Here is a 21,574-nt window from a genome sequence, read left to right as displayed (position 1 = left end):
TTTACCAATCATCGGCAGATTAGAGAAAGAGATTTACAAAAAGTGAGAGGCTTGAAAGACTGCTTTACGCTTTTTGATGCAAATTCTGCTCCTGCCCGGATCCGGCGCAGTCTTTGATGCCTTCTAACCTTGGCTGGCATCCGTTAATCTATGCGTACAGTGAGCGGGCGGGTGGGCTGCGCCCCCATTGCTGTTGTGATCGTGTCCCTCTGACCTCCCTCCAATGCCGGATGGCCGGGGGTAGGGCACAGTTCAGAGGAGGCCGAATGTTCAGCCGGCAGCAGGGTGGATGGGAGGAGGCAGGGGAGCTCGCTGCACACAAGAGCCTGAAAAGTGAACAGATGTTGCTGCTCATTAAGAATTCCAATCAACGGGGCCCCATCTCTTTCAATTAATTATGGCTGATGTGTCTGGTGGAGGAGAGGATGAATTCCCAGGGAGTCTCTCGCTCTCTGCGGCTCAATGAACCCGGCTTCTTCCAGCTTAGTAAATACATTTTTGTCGGAGGCCCCGGTTTGTTCATTGCTGTGAGCGCACACGTGTGGCGGCTCGCGCAGTAGCCGTATGGCAGCAGCGATACCTTTGACAGCAATATTTTCCTTCCAGATGCAGACACTTGACCTGTAAAAACACAATTACATCTCTCATTTCCTCCGGCAGCAGATGCACTTGTGGCCGCGGTAAAGGATGATGCAGCCCAGTCGGGCTCTGGACCCTCATGGAGTCGCGCTCATCCGGCTCTCGGCTACTCATCCTCTCTGACATTTTCTTGCATTTTTACCAGATCAGCAAACACGCAGATCTCTGCTGCGCTGCCGCCTCGCTCCTCGGCCCATTACAAACCATCCATCCTTCTAAAGGGGCCCGAGAGAGCCGTCTGGCCCGGGGTTAGCCTTTAGTTCTGCAACAATGGAACGTGCTGAATTATGGCCCAAATTAAAACGACTCGCTTTCTCTACTTTCACGGTTCTATTACGGCTCCAGTTACGACCTATGTATTTTACATGTAGAATATATAATTACCGCAGAGTCACTGTAAACATAGTATATTACTTAACGATACTGATCATGTGCTGCAGCCAGAGCTGCACTCGCTATTCTGCAAGCTTCAGAGCTCTGTCAGCATTTCCTGATTGTTCAGCGTCTGCGCACAGCTTGCTATGGGATTTGCATTCTGGGAAGGGTCATCGTTACACCTGGCTCCTGAGCCTGATGGAGGCCGGTATGTCAACAATCTGACTGTCTCCAACGACAACCAGCAGAACTGTGATGGTAGCTCTGGAGTTTGGAGGAAGAGTGCTGTTGTGGCCCCTTTCTGTTCTGTGACGTATGTGCTCTCTTCACAGCAGTCTGACAACTCGTCTCGGGCAAACAGCATCAGCAGAGAGCGGTTGATTGCAGAATCCCAGCTGTCCTCTGAGAAGACGGGCGCCCCTGCCGTACCCGCACACCTGCTGGGAAGCACATATGCCTTTGCCATCCCGCCAAGCTCTGTCGTTCAGGATTCCCGCTTCCAACCCTTAAAGTGAGTTACGGAAAGCAGATTGGATTATTAATATTCTCTAAAGGGATTGGGCTCTGCCGGGACCCGCTGCGGCCAAGCTCACAAGATGAGGAGCGCTACCAATCAGACGCCACCTTTCATTTTTATGAGGATGAAAGGATTAACCTGATTGGGCGACTAAGGCTACTCTCACACTGGCGTTTTGGCTTTCCGTTTGTGAGATCCGTTCAGGGCTTTCACAAGCGTCCAAAACGGATCAGTTTGCATTCTAATGCCTTCTGAATGGAAAAGGATCCGCTCAGAATGCGTCAGTTCGCCTCCGTTCCGTCTTTTTTCCGCTCTGGAGGCCGCCTGCAGTGTTTTGGTGTCCGTCTGACGAAACTGAGCCATGACGGATCCGCACAAAAAACGCAAGTGTGAAAGTAGCCTAAGTCAGTTTTCTTTGGACCAGTTCTGGTAAAAGCACCCCCGCCTGTCTATGTTTCTCGGATGTCGCAGAAACGGCCAAGCAACTGCACTTGGTGATTCGCCATAAATATCATAAGTGGGGTACCCCTTTAAATTGTCAGAAAAGGCCACAAAACGATTTATGTATTAAATCTGGTAGCTCTCCTTTAAGAGTTGTGTCCGGTCGGCCTTACAGCTCGCTCTGGACACCATATTGACGCACAGAGCAGCGCGTGGTTGGCGAGCGCAGTCTGGAGTCTGACTGGTTTGTAAAGTGTTGTTCAGTAATGAATGGTTTCCACCTTTCTCCAGCCTGCAGCGTCAGGTCCATCATGTGGTCCCCCCGAGCACAGTTACTGAGGAATACTTACGCAGTTTCCGTCCATACCACACGGCTGAGGACCTGCGCATGCCATCGCTGCCCCACCTCGGACTGGACCCCACTGCGGCGGCGGCATATTATCACAACAGCTACTTGGCGCACCACACCTTCACTCACCCGGCATTCAGGTAAAGAGACTTGGTTGGAGAGTGGGTGTCCGCTTTCTGTTAGTGAGCGCTAATGGCCCCTTGTTTTGTCCTTACAGGATGGAGGATTCATACTGTTTATCTGCACTGAGGTCCCCCTTCTACCCCCTCCACAGCCCCGGATCGCTCCAACCTCTTCACCCTTCAGCCATGCACCTGCACTTGTCAGGAGTCCGATACCCTGCAGATCTCGCCCATTCGTCACTGTCTGCGCTGCAGTCCGAGCGCCTTACAGCGGAGAGGTAATGTGAATCTGTGCGTGCGTCCTCAGTACACGGGTCACAGTCTTGTGTCTGCCGCTGCTCCTTACTTCTGGGCTCCGGGGCAGGTAGAAGTCCTTGCCGTTAAATGACTGTTCTGTATTTTTTTTTTTATTCATAGACTTCAAATGGATGAAGAGTTGAGGCAGCGAGAACGGGAAAGAGAACGGGAGCGCGAGAAAGAAAGAGAAGCTGACCGTGAACGGGAGAAAGAACGGGAACGAGAGAGAGAGCGAGAGAAGAAAGAGATGGAAAGGGAGAAGGAGAGAGAAAGGGAGCGAGAACTAGAACGGCAGAGAGAGCGCACAAGAGAGAAGGAGGCCAGTCTCATTAAAAGCATGGAGAGCCAGTATCTGGCAGAGGCCGAGGTTCACCCCCTCCGAATGCACCAAGAAGAGCGGGTGAAGCCAACTGAACAGCCTGCGCCAACCAGACCGGGTAATTATCATCATCTCTCCGTCAGGTCGTAGACCAGAGATTATCGTGTTGTCTTCTTTATAAGTTTATGGTTTGTTTGCCTTTTACAGAAAAGCTGAAAGAACAGTCTGTACAGACTCCAAAGCCAGTCCAACACCAAATGCACCAACCTCCCAGCACGCACCATTCAGTGCCCAGTCTGATCTCCAACCATACGGTTTTCCCTCCTGCAAACAGCGCCATGGCGGCTAGTATGTTGGCTCAGAGGACGCAAGAAGAGGAGAAGTGGTTAGCACGGCAAAGACGTCTACGGCAAGAGAAGGAGGATCGGCAGTACCAGGTATCAGAGTTTCGGCAGCAAGTTCTAGAACAGCAGCTGGACGCTAGCGGGCGCCCGATCAATCCGCAAGAGGCTGAGCCGAGGCCAGAGAACCTCAGGTAGGTCATGGGTGCAGTGTGTGCTCAACTGCCATGTGTAAAACCTCATATACTGCACCTACAGGCATCATGTTATATATCATATACTGCACCATGTTATATATCGTATACTGCACCTACAGGCATCATGTTATATATCATATACTGCACCATGTTATATATCGTATACTGCACCTACAGGCATCATGTTATATATCATATACTGCACCATGTTATATATCGTATACTGCACCTAGAGGCATCATGTTATATATCATATACTGCACCATGTTATATATCGTATACTGCACCTAGAGGCATCATGTTATATATCATATACTGCACCTAGATGCATCATGTTATATATCATATACTGCACCTAGAGGCATCATGTTATATATCATATACTGCACCATGTTATATATCGTATACTGCACCTAGATGCATCATGTTATATATCGTATACTGCACCTAGATGCATCATGTTATATATCATATACTGCACCTAGAGGCATCATGTTATATATCATATACTGCACCTAGATGCATCATGTTATATATCATATACTGCACCTAGATGCATCACGTTATATATCATATACTGCACCTAGAGGCATCATGTTATATATCATATACTGCACCTAGATGCATCATGTTATATATCATATACTGCATCATGTTATATATCATATACTGCACCTAGATGCACCATGTTATATATCGTATACTGCACCTAGAGGCATCATGTTATATATCATATACTGCACCTAGAGGCATCATGTTATATATCATATACTGCACCTAGAGGCACCATGTTATATATCATATACTGCACCTAGAGGCATCATGTTATATATCATATACTGCACCTAGATGCATCACGTTATATATCATATACTGCACCTAGATGCATCACGTTATATATCATATACTGCACCTAGAGGCATCATGTTATATATCATATACTGCACCATGTTATATATCGTATACTGCACCTACAGGCATCATGTTATATATCATATACTGCACCTAGAGGCACCATGTTATATATCATATACTGCACCTAGATGCATCATGTTATATATCATATACTGCACCTAGAGGCATCATGTTATATATCATATACTGCACCTAGAGGCACCATGTTATATATCATATACTGCACCTAGATGCATCATGTTATATATCATATACTGCACCTAGAGGCACCATGTTATATATCATATACTGCACCTAGAGGCACCATGTTATATATCATATACTGCACCTAGATGCATAACATTATATATCATATACTGCACCTAGATGCATCACGTTATATATCATATACTGCACCTAGATGCATCACGTTATATATCATATACTGCACCTAGAGGCACCACGTTATATATCATATACTGCACCTAGAGGCACCATGTTATATATCATATACTGCACCTAGATGCATCACGTTATATATCATATACTGCACCTAGAGGCACCACGTTATATATCATATACTGCACCTAGAGGCACCATGTTATATATCATATACTGCACCTAGAGGCACCATGTTATATATCATATACTGCATCACGTTATATATCATATACTGCACCTAGAGGCATCATGTTATATATCATATACTGCACCATGTTATATATCCTATCCTGCACCTAGATGCATCATGTTATATATCATATACTGCACCTACAGGCATCATGTTATATATCATATACTGCACCTAGAGGCATCATGTTATATATCATATACTGCACCTAGAGGCATCATGTTATATATCATATACTGCACCTAGATGCACCATGTTATATATCATATACTGCACCTAGATGCATCACGTTATATATCATATACTGCACCTAGATGCATCATGTTATATATCATATACTGCACCTAGATGCATCATGTTATATATCATATACTGCACCTAGAGGCATCATGTTATATATCATATACTGCACCTAGAGGCATCATGTTATATATCATATACTGCACCTAGAGGCATCATGTTATATATCATATACTGCACCTAGATGCCTCATGTTATATATCATATACTGCACCTAGAGGCATCATGTTATATATCGTATACTGCACCTAGATGCATCATGTTATATATCATATACTGCACCTAGATGCATCATGTTATATATCATATACTGCACCTAGATGCATCATGTTATATATCCTATACTGCACCTAGATGCATCATGTTATATATCATATACTGCACCTAGATGCATCATGTTATATATCCTATACTGCACCTAGATGCATCATGTTATATATCATATACTGCACCTAGATGCATCATGTTATATATCATATACTGCACCTAGATGCATCATGTTATATATCCTATACTGCACCTAGATGCATCATGTTATATATCCTATACTGCACCTAGATGCATCATGTTATATATCCTATACTGCACCTAGATGCATCATGTTATATATCCTATACTGCACCTAGATGCATCATGTTATATATCATATACTGCACCTAGATGCATCATGTTATATATCCTATACTGCACCTAGATGCATCATGTTATATATCATATACTGCACCATGTTATATATCGTATACTGCACCTAGATGCATCATGTTATATATCATATACTGCACCTAGATGCATCATGTTATATATCCTATACTGCACCTAGATGCATCATGTTATATATCATATACTGCACCTAGATGCATCATGTTATATATCCTATACTGCACCTAGATGCACCACGTTATATATCATATACTGCACCTAGATGCATCATGTTATATATCATATACTGCACGTAGATGCATCATGTTATATATCATATACTGCACCATGTTATATATCCTATCCTGCACCTAGATGCATCATGTTATATATCATATACTGCACCATGTTATATATCGTATACTGCACCTAGAGGCATCATGTTATATATCCTATACTGCACCTAGATGCACCATGTTATATATCCTATACTGCACCTAGATGCATCACGTTATATATCATATACTGCACCTAGATGCATCACGTTATATATCATATACTGCACGTAGATGCATCATGTTATATATCATATACTGCACCTAGATGCATCATGTTATATATCATATACTGCACCTAGATGCATCATGTTATCTATCATATACTGCACCTAGATGCATCATGTTATCTATCATATACTGCACCTAGATGCATCATGTTATATATCATATACTGCACCTAGATGCACCATGTTATATATCATATACTGCACCTAGATGCATCATGTTATATATCATATACTGCACCTAGATGCATCATGTTATATATCATATACTGCACCTAGAGGCATCATGTTATATATCATATACTGCACCTAGAGGCACCATGTTATATATCATATACTGCACCTAGAGGCATCATGTTATATATCATATACTGCACCTAGAGGCACCATGTTATATATCATATACTGCACCTAGATGCATCATGTTATATATCATATACTGCACCTAGAGGCATCATGTTATATATCATATACTGCACCTAGAGGCACCATGTTATATATCATATACTGCACCTAGAGGCATCATGTTATATATCATATACTGCACCTAGAGGCATCATGTTATATATCATATACTGCACCTAGAGGCATCATGTTATATATCATATACTGCACCTAGAGGCATCATGTTATATATCATATACTGCACCTAGAGGCATCATGTTATCTATCATATACTGCACCTAGATGCATCATGTTATATATCATATACTGCACCTAGATGCATCATGTTATATATCATATACTGCACCTAGAGGCACCATGTTATATATCATATACTGCACCTAGAGGCACCATGTTATATATCATATACTGCACCTAGAGGCACCATGTTATATATCATATACTGCACCTAGAGGCATCATGTTATATATCATATACTGCACCTAGAGGCATCATGTTATATATCATATACTGCACCTAGATGCATCATGTTATATATCATATACTGCACCTAGAGGCACCATGTTATATATCATATACTGCACCTAGAGGCACCATGTTATATATCATATACTGCACCTAGATGCATCATGTTATATATCATATACTGCACCTAGATGCATCATGTTATAGATCATATACTGCACCTAGAGGCATCATGTTATATATCATATACTGCACCTAGAGGCACCATGTTATATATCATATACTGCACCTAGAGGCACCATGTTATATATCATATACTGCACCTAGAGGCACCATGTTATATATCATATACTGCACCTAGATGCACCATGTTATATATCATATACTGCACCTAGAGGCATCATGTTATATATCATATACTGCACCTAGATGCACCATGTTATATATCATATACTGCACCTAGAGGCATCATGTTATATATCATATACTGCACCTAGATGCATCATGTTATATATCGTCTTCCCTTTATGTAGGGTTCTGCCAACACGTAATGAAGGGACCATTCGGGAGCCACTGCAGCATTTCGGAGGGCCGCCACCCCTCATTTCACCCAAACCCCCACAGCATTCTGTCCCCACTTCACTTTGGAACCCCGTGTCGCTCATGGACACCCCCTCTGAGTCACGTCGTAGCCAGGAACCTGCCTCTATCCATAACCACACCGCTACTATTTATGAACACAGCCGACCAATCTTGGCCCCTGTCAAATTGGAGCGTCCATACAGCTTTGAGAAGCAGCAGCTGGAGGAGGAAGATCTGCCACGGAGGAAGGAGCAGACGGAGAAGTACCAACCCATCCGGGAATCCTGTCTGGAGCACACTGCTTATTCTCATGCCCCTTTTCTGGCTGAACTTGAAAAGTCAACACAGTCTTTCCTAAACCAGCAGAGGAGTTCGCTCCAGCAGGCCGGCCAGATGGCAGAGACCACACTCCTACACAAACCGAACTTGTCGCACAGACCCCCCCCTACAAGGACTCGTGACCCTATGTATATATACGACGAGTTTCTACAGCAGCATCGCAGGCTGGTCAGTAAGCTGGATCTGGAAGAGAGGAGGCGGAAAGAGGCCCGTGAGAAAGGTGAGCCCCAATCCGCTGTGTGCAGAATACAGGCTGCTGTACACTGCTCTAGCATGCTAGGACACAATACAACCACAAAGTGGTCATACACCAGCAGGACTGGCCGACCGTCTAATGTGTACTGGGGTGTCCCAACACTCCCCCAGCAGTAGATGCCAGGGGGGAAGCAAATACACTCAACATGCCAGATAAGTCACCCCGAGATGTCTGGCAGCAGGATTCTCCCCTTTTCCTATTGAGAACACATGCATGCTCGCCCACGCCCAGCATGCATGTGTATGGAGAGGATGTGAATAGCCGACAGCTGTAGACTGGCTGATGATAAAGGGGGGATGTCCAGGGTTAGATAAAACATGACTGCTTTCTTCCTAAAACAGCACCCCCTCCCCATGGGTTGTGTGTGGTATTGGAGTCAATGGGGCAGAGCTCCAACCCGTGGACATGGTTGGTGCTGTTTTTTGGGAGAAGGCAGCCATGTTTTTGTAATCCTGGAAAACCCCTTTAATTCTAGGGTGATTTTTCGTTCGGTTCTTGCGTTCAGCGCCCCTCCATGACTCCTTACCCAGTGCTGCCCCCTCGGTCCAGGTCCTGCCGATGCTCAATGTTTTGTTCCTTTCCCCAGGATATTATTACGATCTTGATGACTCTTATGATGAAAGCGATGAGGAGGAAGTGAGAGCACATCTCCGCCGAGTCGCTGAACAGCCGCCGCTCAAACTGGACACGTCATCTGAGGTAGGGGCCCACCGCAGGAGGCGCTGGGGCCGCTGCCAGCCTTACTGCAGTTATATCCCATTGTCCCTTATATAAGCAATGAGTCCGGGCCATTCTTCAAGACCCTTCTATCTGTCAACAGAAACTGGAGTTCCTGCAGATCTTCAGCCTCACTACCCAACAGGAAAAGGAGCGGATCCTGCAGCAGAAAAGACGGAAGAGAAGGCGAATGTTGAGGGAAAGGAGTCAGTCGCCTCCCATCCAGAGCAAAAGGCAGACCCCATCACCGCACTCCCCACTGTCTACGCGGTTCAGTCCTGATGAGCTCAACAACAGCCCCAACCTAGAAGAGAAGAAGAAGTTCCTGACTTTCTTTGATCTGTCACATGTGAGCGTGGAGCAGAGAAAAGGTGAGAATCTGTGTAAGGCTGGGGCCACACAACAAGCGGCGTGCGACCAAGGATCGCTGTGTGTCACTGCAGTTAGAATCCAGCATGCCTGATCCTTTCCTTCTCACGGGAGATAAACTGCTCCCAGGGACGTCTTATAAGGCACATTCCCCACCCCCTGTAGAGACCACGTGCATGTGGATTCGGGAGGAATAGCGGTCAGCCATCTAGGGTGCATGGCCACCTTTATTACCTGCCGGCGGCACAGTGCTGACAGCTCTCATGTAGTCTGCAGGACGACTGGAGTATAAGACCAGATGTGACTGAGTTCAGTAAACTAATCTGCAAAACTGCTGATTGTTACAATAGAAGTAGATGTCCAAAAGTGAACGTCGGCTTGGAACGGTCGTGTTGTATGATCTTCCTGGCGGATATTAGACGCAGAACAGACTGAAGCGATGACAGAGCCTCCCCACATGCTGTCTGGAGGACCGAGAAATCTGCTGCTCACTAACAGTCTGTCTTCATTTTGGCAGACAAGGAGAAGCTGGTTGAAATGCTGCAAACAATGAAACAGAAGAGCGCGGCGCCCGAGGCAGTGAAGATTCCCCCGCTGACTTCATGTCGGGGCAGCTCTCCTCTGCCCACAGGTAAGACATAAGGGCACCCAGGGCAGCTGTCTGTCAGGTCTCTACTGCAGGGCATAGAAATGCTATGTGTCCTCTGAGCAAGACTATCCTGATCTAACCCGCTCTCCTGATAATGACCCCCATATTTACACTTGCCTCCCATTCAGGCGCACCCTCGGAGGATCAGTCCGTCGTTCAACCCCCGATGCAGCCGGAGGCCTCAGCTCCGGTCCCCTCCACCTCCTCCTCCACAGTCACGGCACCAGAACCCGTGAAGCCTCCAGAACTCATTCGTCAAGAGCAACCCAAACTCTCGGACAGGTTAGCCCCTTTGCCGGTTGCGGTGCCAGCTCCCTCGTCCAATGTTGTAAGCACAGAAAAAGTCAGGCAGAACGAGGCCGCTGCTCCTGCGAAAAAGAGCTTGAGCATCCTAAACATTGTTCGAGGGCATCCAGCCAAAGAGAATCCCGTCCAAGCGTCTCAGAGCGTGAATGGCAGGAACAAGTCCTGGGAGCCCTTCATAGCCGAGGAGTTTGCTCATCAGTTCCATGAATCTGTGTTACAGTCTACCCAGAAGGCCCTACAGAAGCACAAAGGTAAGAGGCGCCTGCCGCACTGCCCCCAACTGGACACACACAGTATGTACAGGGCAATGCCGTGCACACAGGGAGATTACGGTCTTGTATTTAGACGGCTTAAAGGGTTTTACCAAGATTTAAACATGTCCCCGGTCCTGTGGGTCTGACCGCTAGGGCCCCCGCTGATCACAAGAACTGGGGTCCTGTGTCCCTCCTATGAATGGAGCGGTGGTTGTGCATGCACAATGCCCGACGAGTGCTGTACTCTGCAATCTCCTTAGTGAATGGACATGAGTCGAGCACAAGCATGCATGTTCAACCCCCACTCAATTCACAAGGGGGGGGGGGGGGACACAGGATCCCAGTACTGATGATTGGTAGGGTCCCAGCAGTCGGACCCCCACCAGTAAGTCTTGACACAACCCCTTGGGATTATTTTTTTGGCAACCTCCTCACCTCCCCCTTCCACGCCAGACCTGCAAAGTGAGGGGGGGTGTTACCAAAGGGAAGTCTACTTACCTGCTCCCTGCCGCTATGTCCTGGCTCCTTTGCTCCCTGGCCTTGGCTTTCTCGCTCAGGATTCCCGCTGTCTACTTTTGACCCCACTGCAGTGACCACTTCCCTTGCGTCATGTCAAGTGGTCGTGTGATGAGGGTTGGGCTGCTGTGCGTCACTGGCAGCCTAGGCCAGGGAGCAAAGGAGCCAGGACCCAGCGGCAGGTTGCAGGTAAGTAGGCCTCCCTTTGCAGGTCTGGCCAGGAGGGGATTTACCAAAAGCACTCCCAAAATGAAGCCAACCCCCTATAAGGGTAAAGTCATGGATTGCAGCGTCCTTGTGCAGCTGAACTTCGCACGCTTGCAGTGACCTAAAGCTGCATAATTCGGAAGACAACACCTAACTTTCACCCATAAACCCTTGCAGCATTTGACCATCGTACGTGGACGCCGAGACGTGCGTCACTGCCCTAAAACCAGACCAGGCAGAACCTGCTCCAAATGTATCTCCATAACTAATGCTGTGTGACAGAATTGGGGCATTTAGTAGACATGGCAGACACTTCCTTACGTCACCTGTAGGTTCAGCTCGGTCTGTGTACAGTGTGCCGCCAGTAAACGATGCGGTGGGATGACGCGTTCACACTCTGTATATACAATACAATGTGGTTGTTTTCTTACATTTCCTCACAATTTTTTAGGAAGGAGGATGATTAATCATGGGGGTGGTAGTGTCAACATGCAGCGGGGGTGGGGCTGCTCTTTCAGTATTGGCTCCCGGACAGCATATAACGCTGCAGTCCTTAAGGGTGTATTCAAACATGTCAAACTTGTTGCTTTTTGCCATAATTTCTTAAAAATGCAGAGTAATGTAAGGGTGTGGTGATGGTTGCTAATTTCAAGGGCTTTTTTTGTTGTTTTTCTAGGGGCGTCTGCTTTGAACTGTGCAGAGCAAAACCACAAACCCGATGCCTCCGTCCACTATAACATTCCTGAGCTGCAGCAGTCCAGTCGGCCCCCAGCCCCACAACAGAATGGTCCGCAGGGCCCTGGGCAGTCGGGGGTGGTGCGGGGGACTATACATCCTGACGTAACCTCAGAGGAAGAGACGTCTGATGAAGACGACGACGACGAGGAGGAGGATGAGGCCGATGAACCACCGAGACCGAAATGGCAGGGAATTGAGGCAATATTTGAAGCTTACCAAGAACACATAGAAGGTGGGTAGTGTGTGGTGTCATTAAGCTGAAGGAAATAATAAAACCTATATGAGGAAAGAGGTGCAGAAAATGTGCATCGGGGTAGCCTCCTGGGGTAGGCGTACTCTCCCAACCAATCAGACACCGGTGGCGGATGGGCCTCATTAACTGGAATAGACCCAGCGCTCCCCTTCATGCACCTGGTCATCCCCATTATTATAGTTACTAGAAGTTGTCCCCTAAACACTGGAGGGGAAATTCCTGCTTGTTGTGGGAGCCCACCTATCCCAAGACCAGGGGCCCATCCCCTGAAATGGATGTGTGCGGGGACTGCTGGGGGTAGGTCAGCGATGTCCCATAGGGAATAAACTGCCTGACCAGCCGCGCCATTCGTTTTGGGGGTCAGCCTCCCACCAATCAGTTGGTTATCCAGTGGACAGCTTGTAGTAACCAAAATACCCCTTTAGGGCTACACGACAACTATGGCCGCTTGGCAAGTAAGGCGCAGTATTAGGACTGTACATGCAACATAAGTGAGCGTGATCGCCGCGACCACAAAACACAACTTGCCAGTAATCCAAATCTGCTAGATTTCTGACAACCTGCGTCACAGTCACGACAACACGAGCACATCCGCTGTCATTACGAATCAATAATGCAGTTCTGGTCTGTGGGGGGGGGGGGGGGGGGGGGGTGTTCTTGTGCAGTACGTTTCCCCATGTAATAATCCCCTTTATAGTCCGCGCCTCTCATGTATTTTCATTACTCTACAGAACAAAACCTTGAACGCCAAGTTCTGGAGACGCAGTGCAAGCGACTAGAAGCTCAGCACTATAACTTAAGTCTGACGGCTGAGCAGATCTCACACCGCATGGCGGTAAGTAACGGCGTTGTCACCGCACACACAAAGCTGATTCTACGACGTCAGGAATGACTGTAAATGACATCGGCCCCAAATGAGGGAGATGCACGACCCTGTGGAGGGCGTCCTATCTACAGCCAGACGCTATCCCACTGCAGGAAGAAAATCGTCACATGCAGCAAACCTCTCTCTCTATATATATATATTTACACACACCCACCATATACAGAAGCTCCTTGTGGGGTATATATACTGTATAGAGAAGCTGCTTGTGTGTGTGTGTGTATATATGTATGTATGTGTATATATATATATATATATATATATATAGTGTAGCTGCTGGGCGGTATACCGTATAGAGGAGCTGCTCGTGGGTGGGGGTCAGTGTTGAGCAAAGCGAGTTTCAGATGATTCATCCGAAGTCACTTCCTTCAAAACTTCCGAAAAATACTGGACGGAGATCCGACTCTGTACGGTATTAGAATGTGATGGTTACGGTGAGTCAAAGTAAGTTATTCACAAAGTCACGTGTGACTGTTAAATAACTTTTGGTAATTAATTTTTAAAAGTGGAAAGCCACTTCTGTTCCGAGGTACTAGTTGGAACCGAACCGAAGTTCGGTTTCAAGTTTTAAAGTGGTTTTCCACTTTAAAATTCAATTAACGAAGTTATTCAACGAAGCGCGAGTTATCAGTTATTTCCATCAATTACTGTGAGCAAAACCAGGGCCGGGTCAAAAACACAGAACAGGTGCAGATCTTTCCATTACACCTGCTCTCTGTGTAGCCTCCACTCCTGGTTTTGGCTCACAAAAACTGTTGGAAATAACTGACCAAATAACTGATGTGTGAACTGGGCCTAATACTGTACGGAGACGTGAAGCTCGCTTCGCTCAACACTAGTGGGGGTATATATACTGTATAGACGAGCTGTTCGGGGTATATACACCGGATAGACGAGCTGTTTGGGGGTGGGGGGTATATACACCAGATAGACGAGCTGTTGTGGGGTGGGGGGTATATACACCAGATAGACGAGCTGTTGTGGGGTGGGGGGTATATACACCAGATAGACGAGCTGTTGTGGGGTGGGGGGTATATACACCAGATAGACGAGCTGTTTGGGGGTGGGGGGTATATACACCAGATAGACGAGCTGTTTGGGGGTGGGGGGTATATACACCAGATAGACGAGCTGTTTGGGGGTGGGGGGTATAATACACCAGATAGACGAGCTGTTTGGGGGTGGGGGGTATAATACACCAGATAGACGAGCTGTTTGGGGGTGGGGGGTATAATACACCAGATAGACGAGCTGTTGTGGGGTGGGGGGTATATACACCAGATAGACGAGCTGTTGTGGGGTGGGGGGTATATACACCAGATAGACGAGCTGTTGTGGGGTGGGGGGTATATACACCAGATAGACGAGCTGTTGTGGGGTGGGGGGGATATACACCAGATAGACGAGCTGTTGTGGGGTGGGGGGTATATACACCAGATAGACGAGCTGTTGTGGGGTGGGGGGTATATACACCAGATAGACGAGCTGTTGTGGGGTGGGGGGTATATACACCAGATAGACGAGCTGTTTGGGGGTGGGGGGGTATATACGCCGTATAGACGAGCTGTTTGGGGGTGGGGTATATACGCCGTATAGACGAGCTACTCGTGGCGGTCTGTGTTTGGACGTCTCTCTGCTGATTGTAACTTGTGCTTTTTCCCTTGTCCCCCCCCCCCCTCCACAGGATCTGATGAGCCAGAAGCAGAAAGTGGCCTCCGAGAGGGAGAGGTTACAGGCTGAACTTGAACACTTTAGAAAGTGCCTTGTTTTGCTCCCCTCGCCATGGTCCAGGGGTTATTTCAAAGGCCACCCCAGGTGACACCCCCTCCTCTTGCACTAGGTCTGAACGTACAGTATAGAAATATCTATTTTATTATCTTGATATTTAATATTTTTCACTGGGAGGAACAAAAAGGAGAAAAAAAAATTGCCACCCGTTTCTTTTACTTCCTGCACATCATGGGGGAGAAAAATAAGACAAAACTATACATATATATATGAATGTGCCATGCATGACTCAAAGGATCAAGGGAGCGCGGCAAGGAAAGACCCGACCTCACTTGTAGCAGAGCTGCCTGAGCGCGCCGTCTACCCCCGCACTGCGGGTGCCTTCCTTCCTCCATCGCCATCGTGCTGTCGTATGAAGCTGCCACGTGCGGGTTTATTTATCACTTCTTCTTTACTGACCATTGACTCCACCAAAATCGTCTCCTATGATATATATTATTTTTTTCTGCCAGGATATGGACGTTGTGACTTCTTTTAATTAAAAAAAAAATATAAACTTAAGGAGATTTTGAAGGACTTTTAACCTACGTAAAAAGATTTATCCTTGCGAAGCTCTGCAGCTTGCAACAGGAATGCACTTACGCCTGGATGTCCGATTAAAGGTACCTTTTATATTATTAGCTGCCGGATGGTTGAGGTTATCATTGCGAAGCTGCTACAGAACCTCCCTCGTACACACGAACACAAGGAAGCGGAGACGGAATAATCAGGTGCTTTCACCACCCATTACTGTACATAGTAAAATAAGGGTTTTGTATGTTTTTATGATATTAATTATTGTTATAAAGAGAAACGCCTGCCATTTATCGCTTCTTCCTTTTTCTTTTTTTTCAGCCCAGGGAGGGGGTAATAAACCCCTTTTTGCCCCCTTTTAAATTGCTATTTTGTGTCTGTGATCCGCTGCTGGTCAGGAATATATCAAGTGTTTTCTTTATTTTTTTTTTAAAGAAAATTAAAAGTTCAAAAACAAACTGAAAGCAGAATGTGCTGCCTGTCAATGAATGGAGTGCGATTTCCTACTTTGGGAGGGGGGGGGGGGGGGGGGGGTTGGTAACACTGACCTCACCTATAAGATCACTGCCTGCATGGCTTGGGTTTACTTCAATGGGAGACAGGACGCTGCCCGACACAAGATGGAACAGGGGACAGAGCCCCCCCAATATACATCCAATAGGGAGGATCTGCACACATAGTCGGCTCTGGTGCTGACACCGACTCATAGACCTGTATCTATAGGGAGGGAGAAGGGGTGTCACCCATGATGCTGTAATGGAGGCCATGTCCATACAGCTACCTGTGCCAGGTGCAGGTGGAGCAGTAACACCATGTCGCTATTAGCTGAAAGGGCGAGGCCGCACTGACGTGGTTCTCAGATTGAACGCCACATAGAGCAGTGCAGGACAGCATGGAGTATCGGTGCTACTTGTGGCTATACCTTAAAGTAGCACTCCCACAAACATTTTTATTCTCTGACTCCATGATGTAAACTGTAGTAAATGTAATCTTCTTACCAGTGACTGTAATTGTGAGTTATAACCTCCCTTCTGATCCTCAGCCGTGTCATGTGACCAACCCTCTGATCTCCAACTGACACAGGACAGGAAGTCAGTTACTTCTCTATTCATTCCTATGAGGCTCCCAGAGGAATACTCCCTGTCCTCACATAAGATGCCGTGTTAAACTGGAAAGTCTGATTTCACATGACACGGCTGAGGATCAGAAGGGAGGTTATAACTCACAAATACAGTCACTGGTAAGATTACCTTCGCTACAGTTTACATCATGTAGCTTTCTAACAGGTCAGTGCCTCTTTAAGGAGGAGCTCTCACCTCTCCCGCCACTACTTGCAATCCCCGTGTAATAATTCTGGAGCATCTGTTCTTATGACTGTTGTGCCATATACGGCTGAAATGGTTACTCAAATTAATAGAGTAACTCAACACAAAAAAATCCACAATGCAAAAAAAATTGTGTCAAGTATTCGTTTGTACCATGTGACCCCAGAGCGTGAGTGAAGTACTTACTCACTGCTCCATGGTCTCCCGCTGGCCGGCACCGCGCTGCACTGTCCTCCCAACGTACACATGTCGTTTGCGCGCACTATGACCTGATGCTGTGTGACCTCAGGTCCCAGTGCATTGTGTGAAGAGGAGGATGGAAGATCTCTGGAGTGTCGGCGGCGCCTCTACAGGAAAGGTCAGTATTTGATTTTACTGGCGCGGCGGCTGGGCACTGATGGGACTGGGGGACATGTGCTTTTAATTAGTTTTTTCTTTTTTAGAGTACTCAATTGTTGGATTAATCGGAATAATTGATAGCTGCATCCCTAGTGCCATCCCTTTATTATTCTTGCTAGAAGTTATGAATGAATTACTGGTCCAGATGGGTTTTACCTGTTTTTTGTTTAAGGAAGGGGGGGGGTGTCCCTTAACAATCTAATAGCAATAATAGAGGAATGGCTCAACATAAGAATAGATGCTCCAGAATTGTTAGAATGTGGGGAAAGCAAGTGGTTACCATTTAGTGTAGAAAGTCCTAAAGATGCCAAACTATCAGGAACACAACAGAAGGAATATCTTTCCTAATTGCTGACTGCAAGCAGAGATATTGAAACAAAGTACAGTTGACCAGCATAAAAGCTGTCCACGTTTTGCATCCGTAATATGGCTGTCTGGATCGGGCCACATGCTATATCTAGAACTAATTGCATTGAGTTTGCATGCACTGGGCACATCTCATGTATCTCTAGGCCCCCGTTACCTGATGGTGTCGTTAGCTCCCCACCAATGGTAAAGACTACAAAAAGCACTGTGGCTGTAGCCATCTTTAAAATTGGGAAACGGGCAGAGAATAAAATGTTGAAATTGTCCTGAAGAAGTCTCGATGGCACAATCAGTGCTCTTCAGTTCTGAGATCCATGGTTGTCCCAGCGCAGGGACCTCCTCACATGTCACAATTTGTGAATGTGAGGAAATCTCTTATGAATCAGAACATACCGGACCCGGCTCGTCCGCCTGACGCATCGGGGGATTTGAGCCCCTGCCATCTGGACTGCTAGGCCATGCTGAAATGGTTTGCTGCAGGGAGTAAAGAACGGCACCGTGACCAGGCCGAATACCCCTCTATCCAGGCTGTGGGAAGGGAAACGGTCAGGGGCCGTATGCTGCCCCCTCGCTCCATGTGCAGCGTCGGACACTGATTTCTGAGGTCGGTCACTTCTGTGGAATTATGGAGTTGTTGTTTTTTAGAGCAGACATCTTCTATTCTGCTGCAAGGAGTCCGATGAGTCACGAGAAGCGTCTTCTCCAGCCGATCACTGAAGGCACAAATACATTGCAGCTCACCCCGAGGAGGGCTGGGGCGGTCTGCCTGATGGGTAAGGCCTCGGGCCTGTGTGCTGCCACCCAGCTTCATAGAAGTAAGGCTAAATCACTGTATAGGAACTTTCCAATATACATTGTGTATTAGTTCCTCAGTTTACTACATTGGATGGCTGTCAGTGAATAGACATATCCAATGTTTTTAGTTAGTGGATCTAGTCCAGCCAACAGATACATGGCACGTTACAGGAGAGCATTAATCCAGTGAAGACCCATGCAGCAGGGTCCATGAGACATTACGAGTACAAGTTGTCATTCACAATGTAAAAAAATGAAGGTCTCCATTTACTGACAGCAAGCAGAGATCTCAAAAGCTGAACCTACACATCAGATAATAGAACTCTCCTATGATCCACTGAAGTTGTTATAGATTACAGAGATCATCCTCACTGCTGGGCAACAACCCAACATCAATCCTCAGGACTATGAAAGGGTTAAGCTGCCCCCTCCCCCTCCTCCTGTCGTCTCTCCTTCCCGTTATTGGTAATTGGGCTCAATTCAAACAATGCTAATTAACCTCCGGCGCTGTGATGGAAGTAATATTTATGAAGCGGCCAGGCCTTATTTTTATGGAAATGGATGGGGCGGGCGGCTTCCTCCTTTGTAGGTCTGGTTCTGAGCTGCTGCTCTCTTTTAAGTCCTAGTGAACGTGCCGCCAGCGCGGCCGCAATCAGCGCAACGCTTGGATACTCTGCATCACAATAATGAGCTATTAACCAAAATTACAGCCGTGTGTCTGATCTATATCCTAAGAGAGACTCCAGCACATCACAATTCATGAATAAGTCATGAGGAGCCAGACACTCCGCGATCTACGCCGTTAGTGCTCGTGTTCTGCTGGAGACAGGAGCAACTCGCCGCCCTGACGCTAGAAAACCGTACACACATGTGTATTACATTATATATAGAGATGCATGAACACATTATGAAATTCACTCCCGCTTTGTTTACTGGTAAAAGGTGAATTGCGCTATGGATTCCATTACCACAGACCATAACGCAATTGACATTCCGTCATCATAGAAGTCTATGATCTGCAAAATGGATCCGTCCCATTTCCGTTATGCAGGGGAGTCCTCTCATAGCCCATAGACTTCTATTATGATGGAATGAATAACGGAATACCTCTAAAGGCATTCCGTCATAGAATCGCGTTATGGTCTCTGGTAACGGAATCCATAGCGCAATTCAGCTTATTCCAGTAAACATAGCGTGAACAAATTTCATAACCTGAAATTCACTCATCTCTAAATATCTATATAATATACACACACAAAGAACACACGCAGAATCTCCAGCTTTGTCTCTTCTTTCAGGGATCAGACGATGGAAATGCGCAGTCTACTCTACATCGATCGAGCTGAGCCTGACGGAGGCCAAAAATAACAGTCTGTCGGGTGACTGGAGGCCTATGGATATGCTTCATCTATATACACTAAGCATAGCACCATGACTTGATGTGAATACAGCCTTAGGCCTTGTTCACATGTGCATCATTTCCATCTCCCCCCCCCCCCATTATAACATCAGTACTGGGTCGTGTAAATGACAGAACTTTCATGGGCTCTGGCAAAATGGTGTAACATGCTGCGCTCATTATGTCCGTTATTTTTTTTTTTTTATCAAATCATTTTTATTGATCAAATAAAAAGCATCTTATTTTAAAACAATACAATGTCTTTTTCATTCAAAAATGCAGAGTCTGTATACAGCAGTATCCTATGATAACATCATGTCCGGTATTTTTATGGATTCTACGAGGAAGGCTCCTAACAGAACCTCCAATGCAGATGTGAACGAAGCTGAAGTTGCGGCTGATGTTGGTCAGACAAGAAGGGTCTGTATTTCAAGTCTGGCTCCAGGGACCCGTGGTAATAGCATGACCATAGGTACTGGGTGTCCCTCCAACTTAATCAGATTCCCCATTAACTGTACCAGAAAAGTGAAACCTAAATGGGGACTGTCAGGCTCCCTCTGGTGGCAGCACCACGCTATGACAGCTTTCTCAACAGAGTCTGTCTGCAATGGATTTACAGTCTTCCATATAGAAACGTGTCCCTAGAAATCAGACTGTCCCACGCTCCTCTGCCCAGGGCTGATCAGATGCTGCCCTGAGGGAATCGGCACAAGTCACCAATAAGCCAACCCACAATTAAAGACATTGGTGGCATATCTGCCTTGCAGCACTGGGGTCCTAGGTTTGAATCCAACCAAGGACGACATCTGCATGGAGTTTGTATGTTCTACCCATGTTTGCATGGGTTTCCTCCCACACGCCAAAGACGCTGATCGGGAACTTGGATTGTGAGCGATATCTGTAAAGTGCAGTAGAATATAGTAGCGCTATATAAGGGCATAAAATAAATAAATATAAGGATATATCAGATGGGTGGGACCCACACCTCTCCCCAGAGCAGGCCCCAACAAGTGAGTGCACCATGCATGTGCGGCACGCACTCCATTAATTTCTATGGAAGCTTTGAAAATAGCCAAGGGAGAGCGCGCAGCTATTTTCAGAAGTCCCATAGAAATTAATGGAGAGCGCACCGCACAAGCAGAACCACCGCTCCATTCACCTCTGTGGGACTGCTGGGAACAGAGGGGGTAGCACTTTATTAATTTCTATGGGACTTCTGAAAGTAGCAGAGGGTGACAATACATGTGCAGCTGCCCTTCATTCACTTTGCTACCTGCTCCTATCTCCGGAATGGGACCCACATCTATCTAGCGCTATGCCACCAGTGTCTGAGGTGAGAAAACCTCTTTAAGGCTACTTTCACACTTGCGTTGTTGGATTCCGGCAGGCAGTTCCGTCGCTAGAACTGCCTGGCAGATCCGGCAATC

The 21,574-nt window shown here is 46.5% G+C and overlaps 1 protein-coding gene across 3 annotated transcripts in view; it reads left to right on the top strand.

The window, feature by feature from the left end:
• GSE1 (Gse1 coiled-coil protein) overlaps positions 1–15,527 on the top strand; it is a 283,784-nt gene extending 268,257 nt beyond the window's left edge. For 2 of the 3 annotated variants that reach the window (XM_040410728.1, XM_040410725.1), the window contains 13 exons: positions 1,347–1,525; positions 2,264–2,461; positions 2,539–2,721; positions 2,861–3,177; positions 3,267–3,594; positions 8,027–8,634; positions 9,257–9,369; positions 9,491–9,758; positions 10,274–10,387; positions 10,534–10,962; positions 12,365–12,658; positions 13,411–13,514; positions 15,247–15,527. In XM_040410728.1, coding sequence (XP_040266662.1) covers positions 1,347–1,525; positions 2,264–2,461; positions 2,539–2,721; positions 2,861–3,177; positions 3,267–3,594; positions 8,027–8,634; positions 9,257–9,369; positions 9,491–9,758; positions 10,274–10,387; positions 10,534–10,962; positions 12,365–12,658; positions 13,411–13,514; positions 15,247–15,381 — 3,270 coding nt within the window. In that variant the 3' untranslated portion in view covers positions 15,382–15,527. The remainder of the gene's footprint in view (positions 1–1,346; positions 1,526–2,263; positions 2,462–2,538; positions 2,722–2,860; positions 3,178–3,266; positions 3,595–8,026; positions 8,635–9,256; positions 9,370–9,490; positions 9,759–10,273; positions 10,388–10,533; positions 10,963–12,364; positions 12,659–13,410; positions 13,515–15,246) is intronic. The other variant, XM_040410726.1, reaches the window with a different exon arrangement.
• The last annotated feature ends 6,047 nt before the right edge of the window (positions 15,528–21,574 follow it).

This window comes from Bufo bufo, chromosome 10 (assembly GCF_905171765.1).
Source record: "Bufo bufo chromosome 10, aBufBuf1.1, whole genome shotgun sequence".
NCBI lineage: Eukaryota > Metazoa > Chordata > Amphibia > Anura > Bufonidae > Bufo > Bufo bufo.
The sequence above is the reverse complement of the archived record's forward strand: the minus strand, read 5'-3'. Positions and strand labels throughout refer to the sequence as shown.